Source organism: Egretta garzetta, unplaced genomic scaffold (assembly GCF_000687185.1).
Source record: "Egretta garzetta isolate BGI_Z169 unplaced genomic scaffold, ASM68718v1 scaffold56, whole genome shotgun sequence".
NCBI lineage: Eukaryota > Metazoa > Chordata > Aves > Pelecaniformes > Ardeidae > Egretta > Egretta garzetta.
Window position 1 is genome coordinate 2,043,800 of NW_009260182.1, and position 22,918 is coordinate 2,066,717.

The 22,918-nt window shown below is 37.2% G+C and overlaps 1 protein-coding gene across 1 annotated transcript; it reads right to left on the bottom strand.

Moving 5' to 3' along the window:
• Positions 1 to 957: 957 nt before the first annotated feature.
• Positions 958 to 22,897, bottom strand: BMS1 (BMS1 ribosome biogenesis factor). The gene is made up of 22 exons (XM_035897340.1): positions 22,441 to 22,897; positions 21,860 to 22,050; positions 20,689 to 20,768; positions 18,981 to 19,169; positions 18,347 to 18,489; positions 17,747 to 17,868; positions 16,856 to 17,052; positions 16,009 to 16,145; positions 14,649 to 15,463; positions 13,727 to 13,828; positions 12,403 to 12,560; positions 11,783 to 11,864; positions 10,726 to 10,799; positions 9,523 to 9,705; positions 7,671 to 7,859; positions 6,873 to 7,053; positions 6,300 to 6,358; positions 5,178 to 5,300; positions 4,012 to 4,159; positions 2,930 to 3,105; positions 2,304 to 2,465; positions 958 to 1,593 (listed from the first exon to the last, which is right to left on the bottom strand). Exons 1-22 carry the CDS (start codon positions 22,614 to 22,616, stop codon positions 1,357 to 1,359), a joined length of 3,924 nt encoding a protein of 1,307 aa, XP_035753233.1. The 5' UTR covers positions 22,617 to 22,897; the 3' UTR covers positions 958 to 1,356.
• Between the last annotated feature and the right edge of the window lie 21 nt (positions 22,898 to 22,918).

Here is a 22,918-nt window from a genome sequence, read left to right on the forward strand (position 1 = left end):
TCTCATGGGGGGGGAAAAATTACTGACAAATTGAGTCAGGCTTCATCCTAATATCATATAGGCAAAGACAGATGTATTAGAATTTCAGTATCAGTACACAGAATATTGTGAGATTAATTAAGAAAATCCTGAAATGCTAAACATCCACAAAAAAAGTCTACAAACCCATTCAGCACAAAGCTTTTGTGTGAGGCAGCCTGATCCCACACGGGATCACCCATCTGAGATAGCAAATATTACTACAGTGTAATAATAATAATAATGAATTTTGGCTTGATAAAGAGTGAACTCATTCAGGAAGGAGACCAAGAAATTACTGATGTTATCTGAGCCACTGCCTGTTCAAAGATGAAGTATTAAAAATACGTATATCACGGTAACTATTTGACGCCATATATGGCATAAACAAAAGTAAATTCCACTGCTCTTCCAACAGGATGATTGTTCAAAGCCTCTTGTCATGCCAAGAAAGATTTCAACTCTCAGTTTAACATGACTGAAACAATCTATTACCTCTCCTTTCCATTCATCTTAAGAAAGTCTTAACACCATATCATCAAACCAAGCTGGCTGGACATAAGATGTTCCCAAAGGAAGCAAGTTACCCCATCTGTGCTTACCTCACAGAAAATCACAAAGTAGTTACACACATTTGGGAAGGGTCTGATACTGCTTGCCCAGAAAGTTGCAGTCATTGAGGGATCTATTGATAGTCTCACTGTGCCAAAACTGGTCAAGTAATAGATCTGGATGGAACACTATTTTGAAGATCTGCTTATTATCTGGTGAGAAGTGGAAAAAAAACTGAGATGCTTTCATGCAGGACCACATGATTTAAGCACAGGAGCAAGCTACTCTGGTGCCATCTGCTAGCGCATCAAAGCTAGAGAATCCAAAACTCCTGCCCAGGAACAGCTGATCTTCATGCCTTTTAATGGAAGACTTGCCAAGGCAAAATTTAGGCAATGGCTCAAAGTACTACAAACACAGAAGGACATTAAGAGACATCCGGAGAAGTTCTCTCTCCCAACAGAAGTCCACTAGTACTAAGACGAAACAACTTACAAACAATATTCCATAATTGACATTAAAATACTTTATTGGCTAGATAGAATGTGCAGTATGGATAGAAATATACTGAAATACAGAGTCCTCTGGAATATCATGTAGAAAATCCACAATCCATACTTCTTATTTATATACATTGCCATATTCAAGAGCTTGAGTAAGGTTATATTTGCATTTTTTTCTTCTCTTGAAAGCACGTCTAATGTAGTCCAAGGCCTTTTTGTTTCTTCAAAAGAAAATTGCACAGCTACCCTATTTCCTCATTTGGTCTAAAATCTGATGAGATTTTTACATATTCTTCTCTCCCTTGCTAGATCCTTTCAAGCTTGACTGCTGCCTCTTTTTCTCCCTTTGTCCCAGTATGCGATAGATTTTTTTCTTAGCCTCCTTTTGCCTCTTGAATTTCTGTTCATCCTCCTTCTGCTTAACTTTAAGATATTCTTTAAGCTGTTCCCGATGTTTTACTTTGGCTTTCTTTATCTTGTAATTATTCACTGTACTCAAAGCACTGAGTAGGGCTGATATCTAAAACAGAAAATAGATAATCAATGTACAAACAGTTCAGTTTTGGTGAGCAAGAAACAATTTAACCCCAGCACAGAGCCATATAATGAATCAAAGATTCAGGGCGAGTTCCTAATTATTTCTGCACCTGCTACCCAATTTCTAAAATGGCTTAATCATTTATCTTTGTTAATCAAAGGCTTAATTTTTGTGAACTCTGATTTTTGGTTAGATACTATTTAAAATGCTATGCCTAATTGCTACTATAGAACACTTAAACTGAAGTTTGGATCTTCTTTTGCCTTTGCAAGCACTCAGTAATTCTCCGTTTTTGAAGCAGAGTATTTGCTTCAAGTCCTGGCTTTGTTAATAATGCATAGCAATGACAAGTCAAATAAAAGACCACAGCTGCCAATTTAAGTCACCCATGATGCAAGAGCACTACATCCAACTGAAATACCTTGCAAGTCCTGTGACAAGGACAAAAGTCCTATTCAGGCTTCAGGTGACCTACTAGTTTAAAAAACAGACACAGTCCACTCAGAGCCAGTTCCATATATGTACTGCATGCCAAACAGGAACAAAACAAATTGCAAGTGATTATTTTTCACTAGGAGCATATAGGTCTTTAGCACTAGCAGTAGATTCAAGTGCTAAAACAATAGTTAGAAATGGTCTAAGTGACACATTTACCCTTCAGGAGTCCTTGTTTCAGAGTAAGTGATAATTACCTTCTTTTCATGAGGCTCCCTGATAACAGCTGGTCTCCACTGGTCTTTTGGAGTCTTGCCTTTCTTCTCAAAATTCTTCGGCTTGTTCTTAAAAGGCAGTGCCTTTTGCAGTGCTTTAGGAATGTGGAGCTTATTGAAATGCCTTTTCTCTCTCACAATAGGCTAAAAGAATTGATATAGAACATATGTAAGATTCATGTTCTTAAAAAGCTTTATTTTCCATCTTTCAGGAAAGAAAAAAAAAAAAACCCCAAAACACAACAAACAAAACCAAAACCCACCACTCAAAAAACGTTCTTCAACATCCTTGCACCGAACCGTGAACAGCATGTTCATCCCTATTTTACTATGACAGAGGTCTCGGTAAGCTTTTGGAGAAGGCTCCTCCCCAGAAAATTACTTTATAAACTCTCATAGACCCACAACAATCTGCTTTCCACTGCTTTATTCCCGTCTCATACCAGAAAAGACTGTGCCTTTTAGATAAAAATATGAAGTCACACATGCATATGTATGAGCAGGTATTTACACTACATTCAGTCTGCACAGGTCTGAGGCAGAGTGCAAATTTGACTGTGATCCCTAGTTTAAAAAAAAAAAAAAAAAAAAAAAGACATTAAATATACCTTATAGAGAGAATCTTTGTTTTGTTTCAGTTTGATGCCTCGCTCATGCCTCAGCTGGCCTGTTGTCTTCATTCCACTCCAACTATCCTTCTCACCAGCTGGCTTCAGCAGGGATGTTACAGGGTTATAAAACATTGGGATAGAAACAGGATACCAAGTCCTCACAAAGACAATATCTGAAAGAAAAGGAAATGTTACTTTGCTCTATAACAACATAGTTCATCACATCCACACTCTAAGCAAAGATTACCTGAAGAGACATCTAGACCACATGCTAGTACTGTGTGTAGTGTATATACACCAAACCTCTTCAACGTTAGGCAAAAGCAATGAAACTATTTGTATACTTGGATTCTGCAAAACCCCATGAAGTCATAAACAGTAGATACTCCCAAAGAGCAGCCAGCTGAATACTACCCTATTCACTATTTAGATTCAGTTAAAGAATTAGCAACAGAGTTCATATATGTATCTGTGCCTCTACTATTACTGACAAAAACCATTTGCTTTTCCTCTGCCTATTTTTATAAACTAACTCCCTCTTTTATTTTGCACTACCCATAATTTCTATGGGTTTAGGAAAACAGAGGTCATATAAGCCCAAATAAGCATAAACTCATGTTCTCAATATCACGGTGACACTCAAACACAGGAGATCACTTACCCCTGTCCCCTGCATAATTCTCCCAAAAGGCTAGGGAAAAAAGTTAACTAGTGTTACAATGCCACTCTGGATTTCTCAGGAAAATGTCCTTCTAGCACTTGCACCACTGAATACATTCATTTTCACATTCAAGGAGAAGAGCATACCATGCTGCGTAAAACACTTTAAAACACTCAGAGAAACGGGTCTGCAAGACAAACCTTTTCATCTGCTTACTACATGACTTCTGAGTACAACTGAAAGAAATCCAATAAAAAAATGTACTTTTTAAAAATTTCATTCTGCATCTCACCAGATATTTCATGCTCTTTGAATTCACATCTCAATTATCAGATTCCAGAGATTCTGAGACACAGCTTTTTAATCTGTGAAGCGGGATGAAAGTTGTGTGATAACTTACATGGAAAGCGCAACTTACCACTCATCAGCAACTTGTCTTCAAATGTTGCTCTGAAAGCACCTACTGGTGTTCGGAGGGCCTTTTTGATCTGTCCTCGGATACCACTCACAGTACGAATCGCTGCACCTTCAAATTTAGCCACTTCCAACTGAGAGTTAAACATTCCCTGAAAGTGTAAATTACCCACCATCATTCAAGATGCTAAGTCTCTCTCTGTGACCTATGTAGGCCACAAAAAGATAAGTAATTCCCACAAGCGTATCTTAAATAGGAAGAACATAACATTGTCTTTATACTAACAGTGCTGATCATATCAAAAACCTACTGAGCTGACTTTAAGGTAAGCTACTAAAAGCTATCTACTTAAGAGTCATATACCACAGGCAAGGCTTCTTAGCATTAAATATAGGCATTTAAACTTCTAAACCAGAACATACACATTTAAGAGAGTCTGTTCAGTTCTCTTTTAAAGTCATTTTCTGGAACACAGCATACCTTAAAAAGCAAGTAGGATGTCTTAAGTTTAAGGCTAGCTGTGAGACTAATACAATACAGGTCTCCAAGGTTTCTGCTTCTTTCATAAGTCACAAGGAACTCAGGAAAAATTCTGTGTATGCTTAGCGCGAATACTTGAGCGCTTCACTGTTGGGATCAGCGCTTAGCTGCTTACTGCCCCAAATGCAGAATAACCTAACCTCTTCCTGAGCCTGAAAGCCCAACTAAGAACAACTGGAACATCAATGAAATTCACTTCTGCAACACTTCCTGCCCCAAACACTTTTGCAACTGTAATCGTAAAGTCCTAAACACTGCTAGAAGTCATCTTTGATCCCAGAGCTGAAATGCAGTGGGTTCAAACTGCCTGTTCACATTTTCCAGAGGTGTCTGCCACTGTGGAAAGCTAATCAGTGGGTTTGAGGAAGGAAGGGACGGGAAGGGGAGCCCAGAATATGAGCCAGGAGACTGCTGCAGAATTTTTGTCTGGTTAACAATAATTCTTATTCACTGGCTAACAATCAGAGACCACACTGAAGAGAGCTCAAAAAACCCCAAGCAGCTACTGAGATCCAGAACACCACTATGCAACAACTACAGCAAACTTCTGCCTCAGGGAAGACAGATAGAGTCCAGGCTGCATTCCTTCCTAACATCAGAACATGTGGTTTTACAGTATACATACCTACCTTAATAAAAGAAGTGTTCTTAAAAATTTTGAATGGAAAACCGGTTAGCTTTAATTTCTTAACAATAGTTATGGATTTATCTAAATCGAGCACAACTCCTGTCGCAGCAATCCGGAAATCAGGCTGAAACATACAGAGATGAAAGACACTGCTGAGCGGATATTTACCGAACAGTGAAGAAATCACTTCGCTGGTACAGTTTCACTGCTTTTTAGAGTTTGAGTTCAGAATTTATAACCTTTACAGGAGTACAGCAGCATAACAAATGCAAATTGACTTCGTACAGACTAGTTGAGGTGCTGCTGACATAACTTTCCTACCATTCACTAATGATATTTTCAAAACTGCCATTCTAATTACCTTGGAAGCAATCTTAAGGGTCCTTGTTATCTACCTCACTGTGTTCTCTTTATGAAACAGAATCTTACTCAGACAGAAAGTCTCAAAGGAAAAGTGCTTCGTGCACTGCTGTAAGTCACTGTATTATGCTAGGGACACATGATAAAATAGCCTTTTAATACATAAAACAAAATGACTGTGCAACAGTACTTAAACAAGGAGTATAGAAAGAGATAATAATCACCACTGATTACTGTCATGCTCATTACAATGCCATACAAAGCTTTCATTATATGTTGTATGTAAATATAAATCTACCCTTGAATAAAATATAAGCAAAGATCATATTTGATAAATACTGCTTTAACACTTTAAATTAATTCAAATACCCATAAACATTCTAACAAGATGCAGAGAAATCACACTGAGGACAAACTTTTTCAACAGAAACATCAGTATCTCATCCTGTAAAAATGTTTTAAAAGTTATCGAAATACTTAGCACCTGAAAAGCAAGTAGGTATAAAAAATACAAAGCAGTATTAGTCATTTTCAGCGTAGCAGCGTAAAATTGTCCAAACAAAAAAGCCTCCATCTAGTTTCCTACCTCACCACAATACACCTTTCAAAAGTTTGGGTCCACCTACTTTCTCAGTTCCTACAACGTCACTACTTTATCATACATGAACACAGAATCAAAGAACGGTGATCTTCCCCAAATCTGTGTAAAATATCCAAACACCCATGGAAACCAGTGATCAACATTTTGCGATAACAGACCTACCGTTGTGCCACTGACAGATTGAACTGCCAAAAATCCTGTCCCCTGAGGAGTGATGGGCCCTACAAGAAAATTAAGTTAAAAAATTTATTACTACGTAACATCTAGCCTCTACTTAAAGTTGTAAAGCTTAGAAATATGTGCTAAATATTTTCAATGAACAAAACCAAAGAAAAGTTTAAAACATTCAACCCACTACTCACATATAGAGCCCCATGAAAGTTAAAGGAATGGTTAACAAGAAGTTACTCATGTACGGAAGCATTTGCAGGGCTGGGCTCATAATGTGTGCAAGTGTCTCCTGCACACAGCCGACAAGTCAGGTTCCTCTTTGATATGGTACAACCTAGCAGAATGCTCAGAATTTGATTACAAGCCAAATAATTCACAAAAAAATAGGCAATTGCCTGTTTTCCCATACTATTTGGCATTATTTTACATTCCAAGGGGAACATAATTTTTTTAAGACTTCTCATTCCAACAGCTGTTGGCTGTACTTCCTGATACATCCTGTAAAGCTTGAGAATTTTTATAATGAGTAAGTGGTACGGGATAGTAACTCCAGGATGCCCTCACCCCAAAAAGTTGCTCCACAATGCATATGTTGTGGTGTGTACTTCAGAAGCCTGTGACGTCCATTGTGATCTTCAATGTAGAACATGGGGATAGTCTGAAATCGCCTCCATCCTAATGAGAGGATTAAAGGATCACGTGTCTTAAGTATCTTCTTATACCATCGGTGCTTCTTCAGGCGCAACTAATTAGAAGAGAAGATGAACAATGCTATTACAGGATAATATTTCCTGAAATACAAGCCTTAATTTTCAGGAATGATTGAAAGCAACTTCCATCTACACTAGAATTTTTTATTCAGTAAGCTCTGTATCTTCAAACATTCTCATTAACACTAGGTTGACTGGAAAGATAAAGCTAATCAGTATTTCACTCACTCTAAAGTCATGTTTGCATGCATGCAAGCAAGTATTATATTAAAAAAACCCCTCATATATATATATATATATGCTAGTAACTCTTCTATAGCCACCTGTCCATTGACTATGAACCTCAGAGCACAGCTTACGTTTGCAATTTAGCAATCACAGTATCAGACCTCAGTCCTGAGAGATCTCTGCAGATGAACAAGAAACAACAGTAACTTCTTCTTCCAGTGATCCAGTTAAGCCTGCAAAAATCCAGTGTCTGCTACTATAGAGTTAATTGTGTTAAAAGCAAATCCCCTATTCAAGGGACAGAGATGAAGGTTTCTCTCTGTGCTTACTGTATCTTTAATAAACAGAAAATAAATAATAACTCCAGACACACTGAAACACACCTGTACTGATATAAAGTACATTCGCGGCTTTGGCTACATACCTGTACATATCCGACATTTCCTTCACTGTTGCCTAAGCCACCAAGGATAATAGGATAATGAGGGTCAAAATTCAGGACAAATTCGCATGGGACATTCTCAATCTCTATTCGAACATACATCCCAGGCCGGAAGCCCTCATACTGCACCCTGGTCTCATCATCTTGATCTTCAAATTCCGCTCGATTAAGCTATGTGACAAAGAGAAAGTCACCCTGTGTTTTACAAAATTCAGGTATTAACAACTTGTTCGTGAGGTGCCAGTTCTATTTAAAACATGCTAACATTTATATAAATCTTTTGGGAAAGATCTGATAGGTTTTGTGAATTTTTTACTCAGAGCAAGATCTCTGCCACCATGAATTCCTTCCAATTTGAAATCCCAAGTGGGCCTGTTAGTCTACTTGAAAGACAGTACCCAAGAGAAGCAAATGACTGAGTGACTTCTGATATACCTTTCATAATGGTGACTTCAGATTTTAAAGTTGTCAAAAGTACACTTTTGATTTAGGAGCCCAAGTACCTTTTAAAGTTCAAGTCCTGATCTTTAAGGTGTCACTTTATGAGGAGGCTGGGCTCCTATCTCACTCAGCAGCTTAAAAGGTATTTCTGTGCATCCTCACACTGTGTATCATCAAAAGGGTCTTTTAAAGCTCTTCTGTACCATATGAATGTAGATTCTGTGTACTTAACAAGATATCCTTGAGAATAACAGAAGCCTCACCCTCCTGTTCTAGCTCCTGATGTTCAGCTACCTATAAGATGCCATGTTTAAGCAAACTAATTATTGATTTCATTTCTCAAGGTATTGAGATCTGGCACAAATCTTCTGGTCCAAGTTTACTTTTCTAGAAGCCTTTACACACTCCATTTGAGATCCTTCCCTTTCCATCCTGCAGCAGAAATATTGCTGGTATGTATTTCTGCCACAGACCCCAAAGTGAAACAGTTGTAAATTGTCTCGTATTCTTCTACTGGAATGTCCTTTACGCTTAAGTGCTCTTAGTACCAGAGCTTATACAATCACTTACGACAAAGGCTAATGCGAAAAGGTAACAATTAATTTAATGACTATTTAGGGCAAGATTTTGTCAGAAGACAGTGAAGTTATTAGCAATGTAAGGCAATGTTTTTCCAAGTCAGCCAAAGAAAGAAGCTACTTCTAAGCTTACAAGATTTTATCTAAAAAAAACAAGGCCTGGAACAAAATCAACACCTCCAATTCTGGATACAGTTACCTACCACATGTAGAGAGCAACAGTCATCAATTATTTTTTCCTCAGAATAACTTGAGAGTTTGATGAAAAAGACTGCCACACAGAACTTACTTACCCCTTAATAACATTGCAAAAAATCACACTAAAAATAATACCAGGAAAACATTTGACACAAATTAGTACAAGAAAGATTTTCACCTTCCTACACATAAAATGATGCCCTTCTCCCTCCCTCCTCCTGGAGGGGAACTTTCTCTCTCATGTTTTAGGGGTTTTTTTGAGACCTGTCGTGCTAGTTCCACCACTAAGGAACAAATGGATAACTGTTAAAACTTTTAAGTAGCTATAGTTTAGATGACACATCCTGACTTAGTCAGTGATTTAGAATATGGTTAACTACTAAAGTCAATTTCGATTAAGCTTTCAGTTGTTTGGCTTGTTTGCTCATTTTTCTTCCTAGCTAATGCAATCAAAAAGTTCAACCATAAAAAAAATCACAAGCATGTATTTCTTTGTGTGTGCTTTCTGAAGTAGCTCCTGAACATCAAATGTTTCTCCAGGAAAAAACCTTTGGGCAAACTCTGTGGGGTATTTTTGAAGACGTATAGCCAGATAAATTCTTAAGTTAATGGCTTACCTGTGCTTGTCTATGCATTTCTTCTTTAAGATCATCAAAGTACGTGGTATCCCCTTCATCATATTCTGCATCAAACATTTCTTTCAGTTTCCGTTTCTTGTCCATGCGCTCCTTTTTCTTTTCCTCCTCCTCAGGTTGTGGTTTGGACATTTTTCCATCTTCGTCCTCTTCTTCACTTGAAGACTAATCAACAGTAAGTTATCAAAGATGTAGAACAGTTAACTGAAAACAACTCATTCTGATTAACAGCTTAATATATATTGTTAAGTAATATTTCTTCATAATGCAATTAGACACTTTATAAACATTTCAGGTTTAGACAGAAATTAGTAAGTTATTCATACAAGAAGAGGTAACTTCTGCAGCGACCAAAACATTTCATGATCTAATCATATCCCTTTTCATTGAGAAAACTTCTTAACGTTTATTTTAATGTCAGGGAACAGACCCTAGGATTGACCTATCTGTTATTCTACAGCTAGAATAAGCACACATAATGAAAGAGGAAAAAAAAGTAATTGTTGACAGCGTTGAGCACCGGAAGGCAGCACTCCAGAGGCCGGAGAGGAGGAAGTTTGTTCACAGACCATTTGAAAACTGCCAAAAAGATGTCAATACCCTCAATTTTACAATGAAATACAAAACCATCAAGTTGCTCAGTCCAAAAAAAAAATAATTTGATTTTCCATCTGTATTGTCACAACTACAGCTTTGTTCTTGGAAGATATCCAAGTCGCAGCATAAAATTGCTTTCACCAGACTCTTTTATGCAGATAAGAGGAATGGCTAGGAAACTCTGTCAGTTCCACAATTTGTTGTGTTTAAACACAGCTCTATAACCTTCCACATCAGATGAAATGACATAGCACAAACAGTTATGATCATATTTGGTTTTAAAATACTTCTCTCATACCTCCAGATGCTCCAGCTCTTGATTAAGCCTGACACCTACTGTTAAGTGAGTGATGCGACTTCTCCTACACAATTAACTTCTAATGACAATCCAGTTCGAGACTAAAAACATGCCATTCTAGATATTTATAGGTTCCACAGTCCACAATACATACACCTTTTCTTCTTGTTCCCACTGATTTCTTTCCTATCAATTCATGAAAACTGAATTTATTACACAGGACGCCCAACACTTGATTAGAAACTCATATACATGTATGTTGCTAAGGAACATAAAAATACAGGTCAGACCTCATCTTCAGAAGTAGGCTTTCCTTTGTGCACAACACCAGTTTCAAGATCTTCAAAATCTCCATATAGTTCTTCTGCAATAATAAGCACCCAAGATATCCGAGTTAACCATTCTGTTATATTGCAGTTAACCATTCTGTTGTATTGTTCCATACAATTTCTCATATTTTCAGTATTGTGTTCTTCTCAGCACTGCTTTGTAGATTAGTTTCAGCCCAAATATTTTTCCTTCTCATTAACAGTTTTATAAGCCTATTCTGCCCTCTCTATAGTTTCAGCTGAAAATTCTCAGCTGAACTCCAGCAGCTCCTCCTTTTTCCTCTCAATACCTTTAACTTTATGATCTCAAAAATGTAAATAAAGTTTAGATAATCCCATAGGACCACAAAGCACATTAGTTAGCATTCTAGTGACACAAGATACCAGCAGAGCAATCGAGCTCCTGGCCTTAATTTTAAAAAATAAAACTAACTTAAAAATTAATTACAGCAGACAATTTTTAAGTTAAAAACAAATGCTTATAGAAGCCTGTCAAACCACCATCATTTTGCATATGATACAGCTAAATTATTTAAATTTTCTAAGTATTTCCTAATTAAAAAAAAAACCAAACAAAACCAACACCTCCAGAACATCTGAGGTTGGATCTCACTTTTCAGCAAGATGTGAATGACCAGTTTGCCTTCCCATTAAAAAGGAATTTCTGCTTATTTCTACTGAGACTAGCCAAAAGAATAAACCATACATAGAGGATGAAAAGCTAAACTCAGGTATGTAACTCAAAGTTGGCATGGCCAAGTGTTCACTAAGGACTCCGTTTCCTAATTCAAATGTATACCCTCTTTTTCAGAGTAAATTTTCGGAATGTATTACTTGCCTACTGTTTGTACAGAGATTTACAGCAATGTTTAATTATATTAGTATAATATATTATGCAACAGTTTGAAAAAATTTGCAAGTGTATCACTAATGCAAAACATTCTACATATGTAACTACAGTCACACTTTTCTTAAAAATACTGTACACATTGACCATTTTTAGAAGTCTTACACATACCATCTTCCTCCAACAACTTTGCTGCATCTTTATCATCTTCCCACTTTCCAGTAACAAAGCAGTCTCGAATACTGCTCATAACCTGCAATATAAGTGTCATTGCTTTGTACAGTTACAGGTTATCAACAGAAACATTCTCCAATATGTTCCCCACTCTTCCATCAGAGATGTCACCTCTGAGATAATCTGATATTCTCACATACAACTCCACATCAAGACATCATTACCAAAACCACACAATGCTTCAGCAAAAGGACAAATATGACGCCAGCTCAACTCTTGCCCAAAGGTCTTTACGCTAACAAGGTCTCTACGCTACATCATATTTTCACTCATGATTCCCCTGCTTTTTACTTTTCAGCAAATAAATAGCAAACTACGATCCACCAAACAGTCAAGAGAGGCAAGCATTACATTGACTTATTCCAACTTTCCACTCCTGTAAGAACAGACCTTGGAACCTGTTAGCTAGTAAATACTTCTAACAACAGCGAGTAGCAGAAGATACTGGCTGTAGCTCCCATAGGTCTGTTTCAATGACAGCTCAGTAGCACTTTATGAGACACAGACAGGACATAATCAGTACAGGATATGCAGAAGCAATGACCCAATGGTATTACCTCTTCTAAATTCCAATCTTGCGGCTTCTCTATCAGAAATTTGGAGCAGTCAAGAGCATTAGCCTTCTGTTTGGATGCTTTGTCTGGACGGCTGACACGAAACAAACCTCCAAGTTCATCACCTGCATCCTCACTCTCATGGTCCTCGTCCTCAACAGCTAAATGAAACATACAAGCTGTGATTATTTCCCCCACAGTACATGGATTGCATTCATTAACAACCTCTCTTCTGCCTTATGTTTCACAATACCTGCAGTAGTTTGAGGAAAAACAAGACGCAAACTAAAAATAGTTTTAAATACAGGAGACTGAACAAAAAGGTACACTGATCCAGCGTAAGAGTTAAATTAATACTCTCACAAGGACAAAATAAGGTGAGCAGCAATCAGGGAGATACTATATATACTGTAATCACAATGAACTTCAGTCGTACAGTTGTTCCATACGGAAAGATGCAATTCCTTTCACAAATTCCATATAGTTCAAATTTCTTTGAACAACCTGAAATCTGGTTCTATTTGTATAACTGGAATCATCTGAAAAAATATTGCCCAATAAGTAAACACAGGATGCTCATTCAATATCATAAGTAGAAACAATACAAAATAATCTGTACATAGAAATGACATTAAGCTAGTCTGTAAATCAAGAATGCCAGACTTGAGAGTCTGCCAGCAAATCTTCCCCTTCCTGCACTGTGGAAGGTTTACAAAAGCCAAATTCTCGTTGTGTTCTACAGAGGTTCTGCATGATGAGGTTTGTACACTCAGACAACTACTGGAAAAATTGTGAATTAAACAGGACAAATTACATAAATAGCAATTTTATCTTCCTTTTAAGCCAGACAGCTTTTTTTTCTCTCCTCGACAAACACCCTTATTACAGACATGATAACACAAAGTCACATCTAAGAGAATATTCCACTCTCAGTCACTGAGACAGAAATCCCTGAAAACAGCCAACAAACGACATCCCTATATGAAACACATCAATTACCACAATGGATTTACATAATACCTACCAGAAAATTATATAAATGAACAAACTTTAAATGCTTGGTGGGGAGATAGTTGCACCAGAAAACATAAGTAACAATTGAGTAGCCTGAAAAATGAGCTCAAAATGCTTTTTATTGGAAAAGTAAAAACTGTTTTTATTACAATTATTACTGCAAACTAGTATCAGTAATTTAAAAAGTCAATTAAATCTCCTCAATCCTCCCACCTAAAGACAGCGCTCAAAGACTCAGAAGACTTGAAACTTGGCAACAGCTAAAAAGCTACCATATACTATGATAATAAAAGTTTCCAAACAGATTTTGTACCTGTTCCATATACGAGTTTACGAAGATTAGGGGTTGAACGTTGCTGTCTTAGAAAGGCCTCAGCTGCCTTCTGTGTAAGGTCCTCTTTCCACTTAAGTGCACCTGAAAAGGGAAAAAAATTGCAATTCTACCTCCAAAAACCAGCAAGAATTAGGAGCTACACACGTAATTTAAATAAGGACATAAACACAACAGGCTTAAGAAGTGTAGACACAACCCACAGTTTCTTTCTTCCATACTCCATATATACACAGAAACATAAATTGTGGCTAACAAATTATATCACTGATTCTTTTTCCGATCAGTCCTAAATCTAGGACAAAATTTTAAGATATTTGATTATTTTCATGATGATACGTGTCTTCTTCACAGACTCACAGAATGGTTGAGGTTGGAAGGGACTTCTGGAGGTCATCTTGTGCAGCCCCGCTGCTCAAGCAGGGTCACCTAGAGCAGGCTGCCCAGCACTATGTCCAGACTGCTTTTGAATATCTCCAAGGACGGAGATTCCACAAATTCTCTGGGCAACCTGTTCCAGTGCTCAGTGAGTAGTTAATATGTTATTTTAGTAACGTTCCCCCAAGAATGTTTTATTTTTCCTAAATGTAACAGAGCATCATAATTTGTTTTACACACATAGCCAGAGAGATTAAAGTTAGAGAGCAATGTATGCAGAATCACTGAAGTTTATAAAATGAATCACTTCCATTTTAGAGTAAGGAAACCCAAGACCTGTATACTACATTGCAAATCAAAGGCTTAATAGCAGATAATCCCAGGTTTCCCACCTTGAAGTTTGCCACTGAACAACGATATATATATTGGAGGGGCAACATTATATAATATTTACTAATTATAATATCCTTTAACAACTAACCCAATTAAAAATGGATGGTAAAAACGTTTAACATTTAAAATCTACCTGTTGTGTCAGCAGAAAAATCTATTTTTTCTTCATATTCCTCTTCCTCTCTCAGTAGATTCTCCACATCATCATCCTCAGCTTCTACAGCTTTAAGTTCAGCCTGTCTAATACTGCCAGATTTCTTTGCTTGAGCGTGCCCAAATCCTTTGCTATTTGACTCTTCAACTTCTAATTCATCATGTGATCCTTCTACATCATCACCCTCTTCAAGGGAAGAGTTTTCAACCTCAGATTCTGATGCCTCTTCTGCTGTGCAGTTTCCTGAATCTGTAATGAGCACTGCTTTTCTTTTCAGACCGTGATCTGAGGTTTGTGATCTCATTTCTGTATCTTTACTATTTATTTCATACCGCTTAGATTCAGCTACTCTTTTGCCTGTAGCCTCAAATTCACTATCTGAGCTTTCATTTTCATAAGTCCTTTCCTCCTCCTCCTCCTCCTCATCTTCCTCCATCTCATTCTCTTCAAGGGCCATTTTTCCTTCTTCTTCAGAACTCATCTCGAGATCATCATCACTGTCTGCAAATGCTGGCAGTTCATTCACAGCTTCTTCTTTAGCCACCTCTGTTTTCAGACGTTTGGCTCTCCCAAGAGCTATCTCTTCCCCTAATAGCTCTCTGTCACTTTCTTCCTCAGAGTCATCGTCTTCATCACCATCACTTCCATCCTCAGACACTGGTTGTTCTTCATCATCATCTTCCTCATCACTTACTGCATCATTATTTTCTTTCTCTTCATCTCCAAATAATGCTTTCCGACGTACTCTTCCAGACTTCAAATCAATCTGTCTCTCTTCTTTTGGCATCACAAACCTGTTTTCCCAAAGATGACATTTGGGGTAAGATGGTAAAGTGCAAGGAAATTGTAATGAAACAATGAAGCTTCATGGTTTTTTAAATTTTAAAAACAGAGTGAGGTTATGGAGAACACTAAAAAGGCAATTGAGTTCTTTATGTACAGAATGCTTCTTAATTCAAGAATACACCTTCTGTTATAGCCATAAATGATTCCAAGAAATTTCTTCATTTTCCATGGAATTAAAATAGGTTATACAATGAATTTTACTGAAGATTATGACTGCCATTCTACAAAACTCTGAAGAAAACCAGAAATATGTTACTCAGGGCTATATCAACAAGGAATTCTTGGAAGGCAGGACAATTCTGCTTGCAAAACTTTTCTACTATCAATTATTCCTATCTCAAAATACACATGTGGCATATGAATAGTCTCAGAACAGGAAAAATGGGTAATAAGCCATTTTACTAACTGTGCTCTATTGATAGTTTTTCCTAAATTAGAGCCTGAAATTAGAGATTCATTCATGCTCAAACACTGTTCAGCATTCAAAACTTACTCGTGTCCTACATCTTCTGAACCTAAGGGTCTAGAGTCCATGAAGAGAGAGACCTTGCTTGACGCCATCTTAACATCAATGGCTGAATGTGTGGAGATGAGGCTCTGAACTAGTTCGTGATTTGGTCTCAAATCCTCCTGGAAAGCCAAGATTTTTTACTTTTCAATTAAAATGAATAAACAAATGTCTAATGAACAGCTAACAGAGTCATTAATCTGCCTAAAACAGCAGAAATATGCATATGCAAGAAAAAAATTCCAAAGCATTTTAAATAAACATTTTCTCAGAACATCAAGGTCTCCCTTCCCCTCTTCACATTTCAAGAACGCCTACAACATTAACCCAAAAAATATTAAAGAGGGTCTCCTTCACAGGATGCAACCACTACAGTAAATATCAGCAAGCACACATTACCGCAGACAAAAACGTATTTAACATTTAGCACAATACAGGGGAAAACAGCTGAATTCAATCTGTTTGTGTGGAAATGTTTTCCACCTCTCCCTTTGACCAGTCATATCCTCTAAGTGTTCTCCCACAATCACCCTGCCCTGCAAAGTAAGAGTGATAATATGCCAGTACCAGGAGTTTTTATAAAATCTTAAGTGAGTGAGTGGAAAGTTTACGAAACTAACTTTAGGTACTTATTAACTGATCCTTCAAATGTTTTGCACATTATTTTACACAGAGGTAATAGAAATATCCCTCCTCTGAAATCACTAGAGGAGAAGCAGAAATATATATATAAGCATTGATTATTTTAAAGAACCTTAAACACTTTTTTTGACTGTAAGGATAAAAACTATGTTTTGCAAGAGAATTCAAATCACCAACAGCATTCCCTTACCTCTTCTTTTTCATGAGCATGGCTTCCACCAAGGTCAATATAAACAGCATCTTTATCATACACAATGCCCCCAACTCCTGAAAAAGGGGCATAGACTAGTTTCTCTTTCTCATTTAAAGAACGTTTCTTCTGCTGTTCAGGTAGAGCACAGGGGTCTGGTAGGAAACTCACATCACTCACAGTAAAGTCTCCTACACCTGGGGTAACAGACAAGGGAAGCAATAAAGTTTTCACAAAGTTTTGATTCTGAAATTTCTACAATTCAGAGAAAAAAAAAATACTGTAGCATTAAGTGATTCATCAACAGTGAGCTCTGTATCAAACATCCAATTCTTCTGCCTCACCATTGAACTTAGAGACGCATACGTAAGTTCACCAGAATACTGCAAAGCTTTGGGTTTGTTTGCTTGTTTTTAAATGAGAAAACTAGCAACTCACTTTTCTGAGCAATTTTGTAAATTTATTACTAAAATATTTCTGAATTTAAGCTTTCTAATAATTCATTTGAAATATTACATTTATTCAATGAATATGAGAAATTTCACATAAACCAAATTTACGTTTCACTGTCAGGGCTGGGATGTTTTGCACTTCAAGCATCTTTTAAAGCGAAAACACCTTTGAAAAACGTCAGACACTGTCAATATTGTGTTTAACCCTGCAACAAAACTGCACAATTAAAAGCAAAACTATTTTCACGGATTTATTTTTACAAAAACATGTATTATGAAAAATAATTTCTAAAAGCGTAACATGTCTTTAGAAAGGTGAAAAATCTATTTTACAAGTGTACAGTTTAAAGATGAAAAACATTCTACAATAAAAATAGGAAGAGCTATGTTGTTATTCATAGATCAGTACAAAAGCAGTTTTAAGAATCTGATAAATTACCTGGCATATGAATTTGACTTTTGTTTTTCAGGTGTGCTCCCCTCAAGTATCCATAAAGTGATATCTTCCTATCACATTTGGGATTGATTCGAACATCTTCTGGGTTTGTCAACTCTTCCATTCTACCCAACATTAAAAAAAAAAAAAGTTAGAATATCCAGCAGTCCTAGTAGTAACTTTTGAAAAAAGATAATTTAAGAAAAGAGAATTGCAACATCACTGCTGCCACTGCTCACTCTGCAGACTCTAATAATCAAACTGGAATGATCATAAGAAAAAAATCCATGGAAAAAAAAATCTTTCAAATATATCTTAAAATTGTATTTTAAGACTTGTATAATTGTGTTCAACAATTCATTTCCAGAAGACTTATTGACAGTTTACTAGACACGTACTGCTTTCTTAGCACATTTTAATTACTGTTTATATGCTTTCCACACACAACCCTCCTCAAATCAATTTTGCCATTAGAGGGAAAACCAAATAACCACCCTAAGACAGCTGAAAGACACATTCCCTTCTTTTCCCTAATAATGGTGGTGAGGAACACAAAAACTACCGTCTATGCTGAGATTGAAGAACAGAGAGAAAAGCACACACCTGTCTGCGAGAACGTAGGGGTGAGACGTTTGCCAAGTAAGAGGTCGAAATTTCATAACTGAGATAAAACGCCCCAGATTGTGAATTTCCTGCTTTTGATATTCTCCATGAACCATCCCAGACAGATAAAACAGCTTAGCACCCTAAACAAATTAAAAAGACATAAAAACATTAAACATCAATTTAATGCCTACAAAACTAAAAAAAGCTAATGCAGTTCTAATTTGTAAATCATAATCAGAAATTGAAGGTTACAACTGGTTGCAAAAAATCAGACTAACTAGTTTACTTCAACATGAATATTGCCCCCTACATCTTAGGGGAAAACAATTCACATCCAGAAAACCTCATACAAAGGTTAATTTGTCTATCAGACCTACAAGCATAGCACCTGCATAACAGACCGTTTTACTAGTATCACATGTTTAGTAGCTAGTCACACTGGGATAGAGAATAATTACACAAGTATTTTAGCAAATAGAAGATAGATTACGTGATCTGATACATGAGCATTGCCCATTTATAGCATTATTTAAAAGATAGAATAAGATAATAAATACTTAAGTATTGGCCCACTTTTAATTAAGGTTCCATAATGCAAAATATACAGAAAATCGAACGTTGAATGTCATACCGGATACACTTCAGTCCAGAATCTGTGCTTTAACTTCTTTTTAGTCTTCTTTAATTGTTTGTTGTTCTTGAATGTATCCAGGTGGGTAAGAACTCCCATAATTTTGGGAAAGCCATGTACCTGACAAATGTTCAGGAATTCAAATGTTTCCATCTCAAATCCAAAGCTGGCATCAATAAGCATTAGAACCTGGAAACACAACATCAGCATTTCACTATAACAATACCACAGTGCCCACACGAGCTAATTTCATAGACGACACCTTTGAAGTCATAAGCTTCTTGGGAACCAAAATCTTCCAAAAAATGTTGTTCTTTGTTTCCATATAACCCAAAAATCAACTTTGGCTTTTTAATTAAAGCATGGATCTTCACTGCTTTAGAAGTTAGTGGGGCTTAGGAAATGAAGTCTCCTCTATATAGATTTGATTTGCTCATTGTCTCCAAGAAAACTATGGAAGAATAAGGTTGCTCTATGAATGCAGTAATACACAGTACCATAATAAGGTCTTAATAGGTGTTTACGTGGTGAACTTAAAACTGAGTATCTTCCAATATTTGCAGCAATGTCTTCGAGAAAATTAATGACATTTTTATATCTGTGTCTTGGATGCACTAATGCCTCTAAGGCCAAGTCTTTCAGCAAAATGAGACAAACTTGCTTCACACATTGCAATTACTGGTATGCATCACTAAAACACATTGACACAGGAAAACAGCACCCAACAATCACATGAAAATGGAAGGGGAGTCGTATTAGGACCTCAGCAATTAAGAATTTAAAACGCATGGAAACTGATGACAAGAGATCTGCAAGCAATTATGTAATCCTGGCCTCCTGACAATAAAACCAAATAGATTGTCAGCATCAGCATGTGCATGCAGAATCTCAAACTTCTATCACATCTACTAACAGAAAATTTTCATTTTTTTTAATCTATCTCCCTTCCTCAAGCAGAAAACACGCAAGTAGAGCAATAACTGGATTAGTGCACACATGTATTTAGATAATTAATATTTAGAGAAGGATCCCAAACCCTAATCAGCTATGAATAATATACTCCAAATCCACATGGAAAGTAAAATTCTAAACAGACAAATGGGTCGTGCATTAGGTTCCCAAGATCAGTTGACGTAATCCACTGAACCAAAAGTTACAAGTAAATTACAATGGTGACCACACTCCACTGAAATCAATCGTATTACTACACAGCGATCTTCAAAGATACAGATGTCAGACTGCATCAAATAAAACCAACTAGTGAACTAATATGTATTTCTACTTTATACATTAGTTGAAAACTTCTTGACTAAAAACCATTTTCAGATTTTACACTGTTTGACCAAACCCCTTAATGAAGTCACTTCATCGCCTTGCCTGGCTAGATCTTCCACCAAAAGTTTACCAATTGCATTAGCAATGAAGTTCAATTGCAATTGCATTTCCCTTCTTCTACATCCTCCTCACCACCACACACACGCACACACACACACACACTTTATTTTCCCCCCAGCCTCAGGATAAGGGAAGTCCTAGGGTTGTCCCAGAATACTGGGTTTATTGTCAAGCTTAGTCCTGTTCCCTCTGAAACCAGACAGTTCTGCCTTTGATGGCAATGGGTAGAGAAATTGGACATTGGTGCTGTCCAGTCAAGAGTAGTATTTTCAATATAAATTATAGTAGACATCATGTGCCGTTGTTAACTTACCAAATCAGCAACTTTAGCCAGGTCAATCATTGTGTTAATGTCACATCCACATTCAATAATAGTTAGCCTGCGTTTTTTACCTAAAAGCAGAATGAAAATTTCAAAAACTGAAACAGAGGGAGCAAACTAATTAGTCCACTGATTTCTTTGCAGGTCACATTCCTGAAGTTCCTAAAGAGTATCTGGGAACTCAAATTCTTGTCTAGCATATAGATCGTCCAACATGCACCAGTGCAGAAATGCCTTTTTTCAAAAGTTTATAGCTCTGCTAAATTTTAACTTTTTGTTTAAAATTATCAGGTGGAGTAAAACAACAAAGGAATTGTTCAGCCTTTTCCAAAAATAATGCTAATAAAAAATAAACAATATTTTTGCTTTTTTACTTTGTAAAAAAAGAATCTGTTTCTTTTACCTCTAGTGTTGGGGTTCTTTTTACCACACAGTTTTGTTCTTTTGATATTATCAGAAAAAATACACTGTTCTAGCTCTTAAAAAAAAAAAAAAGTAGATTTACGTATCAGAAAATTTCATAACATGCATCCAAATGAGAAAAAAGTATTGGCTTGACTAACTTGAGTTAGCTAACTGAACTTTAGACAACAGGAGTAGCAACTTCAAACAGCTATAGACAACAGACTAAGACAAGTGGAAGCTGGGAATAAAAACTTAACTAAAAGTAAAAGGAACTGGCATGAGGATGAGGCAGAGAAACATAACTGGAAATGGCTAGGCAAATTCATTCTTGGCTTAAGAAAGGAACACAGAAACAGGATTATGGGACAGGGAACCTGAAAGAATGGGGAATGCGTGTAGAGGTTTGGATGAAAGCAGAGAAAAACAGTTCAAAAGAGAAAACAAAACCCAGTGGAAAAGGAAAACTTGGGAAAAGTTTGGGGACAGAAGAAACTAGGAAAAAAAAAGCCAGAAAGGAAAAAAGAACAAACAGAACTGGGATCCCAGCAGGGTGGAAAACAAGTCTAGAGGGACAAGTCCCCTAAAAGCCCAAATCTCATTATTCTTCTACTGTTAGTAAACATGCCTGGTAACATATCCAAAGGATTTCTTAAAAATGACCAAAAATTATGAGAACACAAACATGTCCTAGATCTAAAAGCAAGACAAACAAGGAGTGTGAAACAAGCACTTCCATTTCTCACATCTTTGTTCTCACCTGAAACAATTGTAACAGGACCCCGGATTTCAACCAGTTTTTGCCTTGTGAAGTTCTTAATGAGGCATTTTATTACGGTGCTCTTCCCAACCTTGGGAGGGCCAACTACAACCACCACCACAGGAGGTGGCTCCAAAGGAGTACGGTCAACCACAGGAATGTGATGTTTTTTAGTCTTCAAATCCTGAGTTCTGAGAAGAAATTTATAGTAAATAAATACAAGAACTTAAAAAACTATAACATTTATTCTTTGAAAGTCTCCAGTATTGGCAAAAGCTTGGACACAAACATTCACCAAGAGCCCAGACACCAATATGTACGTAGAACTCCCACCAAATCTACGGAGCTATACACATTTTTTTCCCATTAAGACTAACACAGCTGTACCACACTACACAGATGCAGAAAACATCACACTGCTGACACATGCATAAACTACCATGTGACAAGGTGAACAACAAAAGCTACATGAGCGTGGCAGTGAAAATTACACCGTGACTATTTCTACACAAAGTAACAAGAAACCTCAGCCAGCTCCTATTTGTCCAGCCAACCCTGCATGCTCAATTCCTGTTTCTTACCTATGGAAAGTTCTGGCCATCCGCACGGCAGACTGGACCGTAAAGGCTTTGGGGTTTCTCTTCCGTGCATTCTCCTCATCTCCTAGCCCTAGGTCATTGAGGTAACGTTTCCTTTTCTTTTCTGCCTTTGGCCCACTATGCTTTGCACGATGCTTCTTCTTCTCTTTTTCCTCCATCTTACTCTTTCAACAACTGCTTACAATCAGTACGATGTGGATTGCTTCTGCGTGATACTGCGTGCAGCTGGCACAGGAAGAAAACGCAGTTAGCACACACGACAGCATACGCGTAGAGCATACCTGCGAGAGAACAGCAGCACCGCCTAAACACCCCTCGGCCATCTGCAAGAACAGCTAACTTATACCAAAAGCGCCGCGGCCCACCCAGCACAAAGCAGCACTCCCGGCTGACCCCGAGCCCCGTGCGCTGGCCGGGGACACCACGGTCGCAGGCTCCGGCCCAGGCCGGGCTCCGGGCC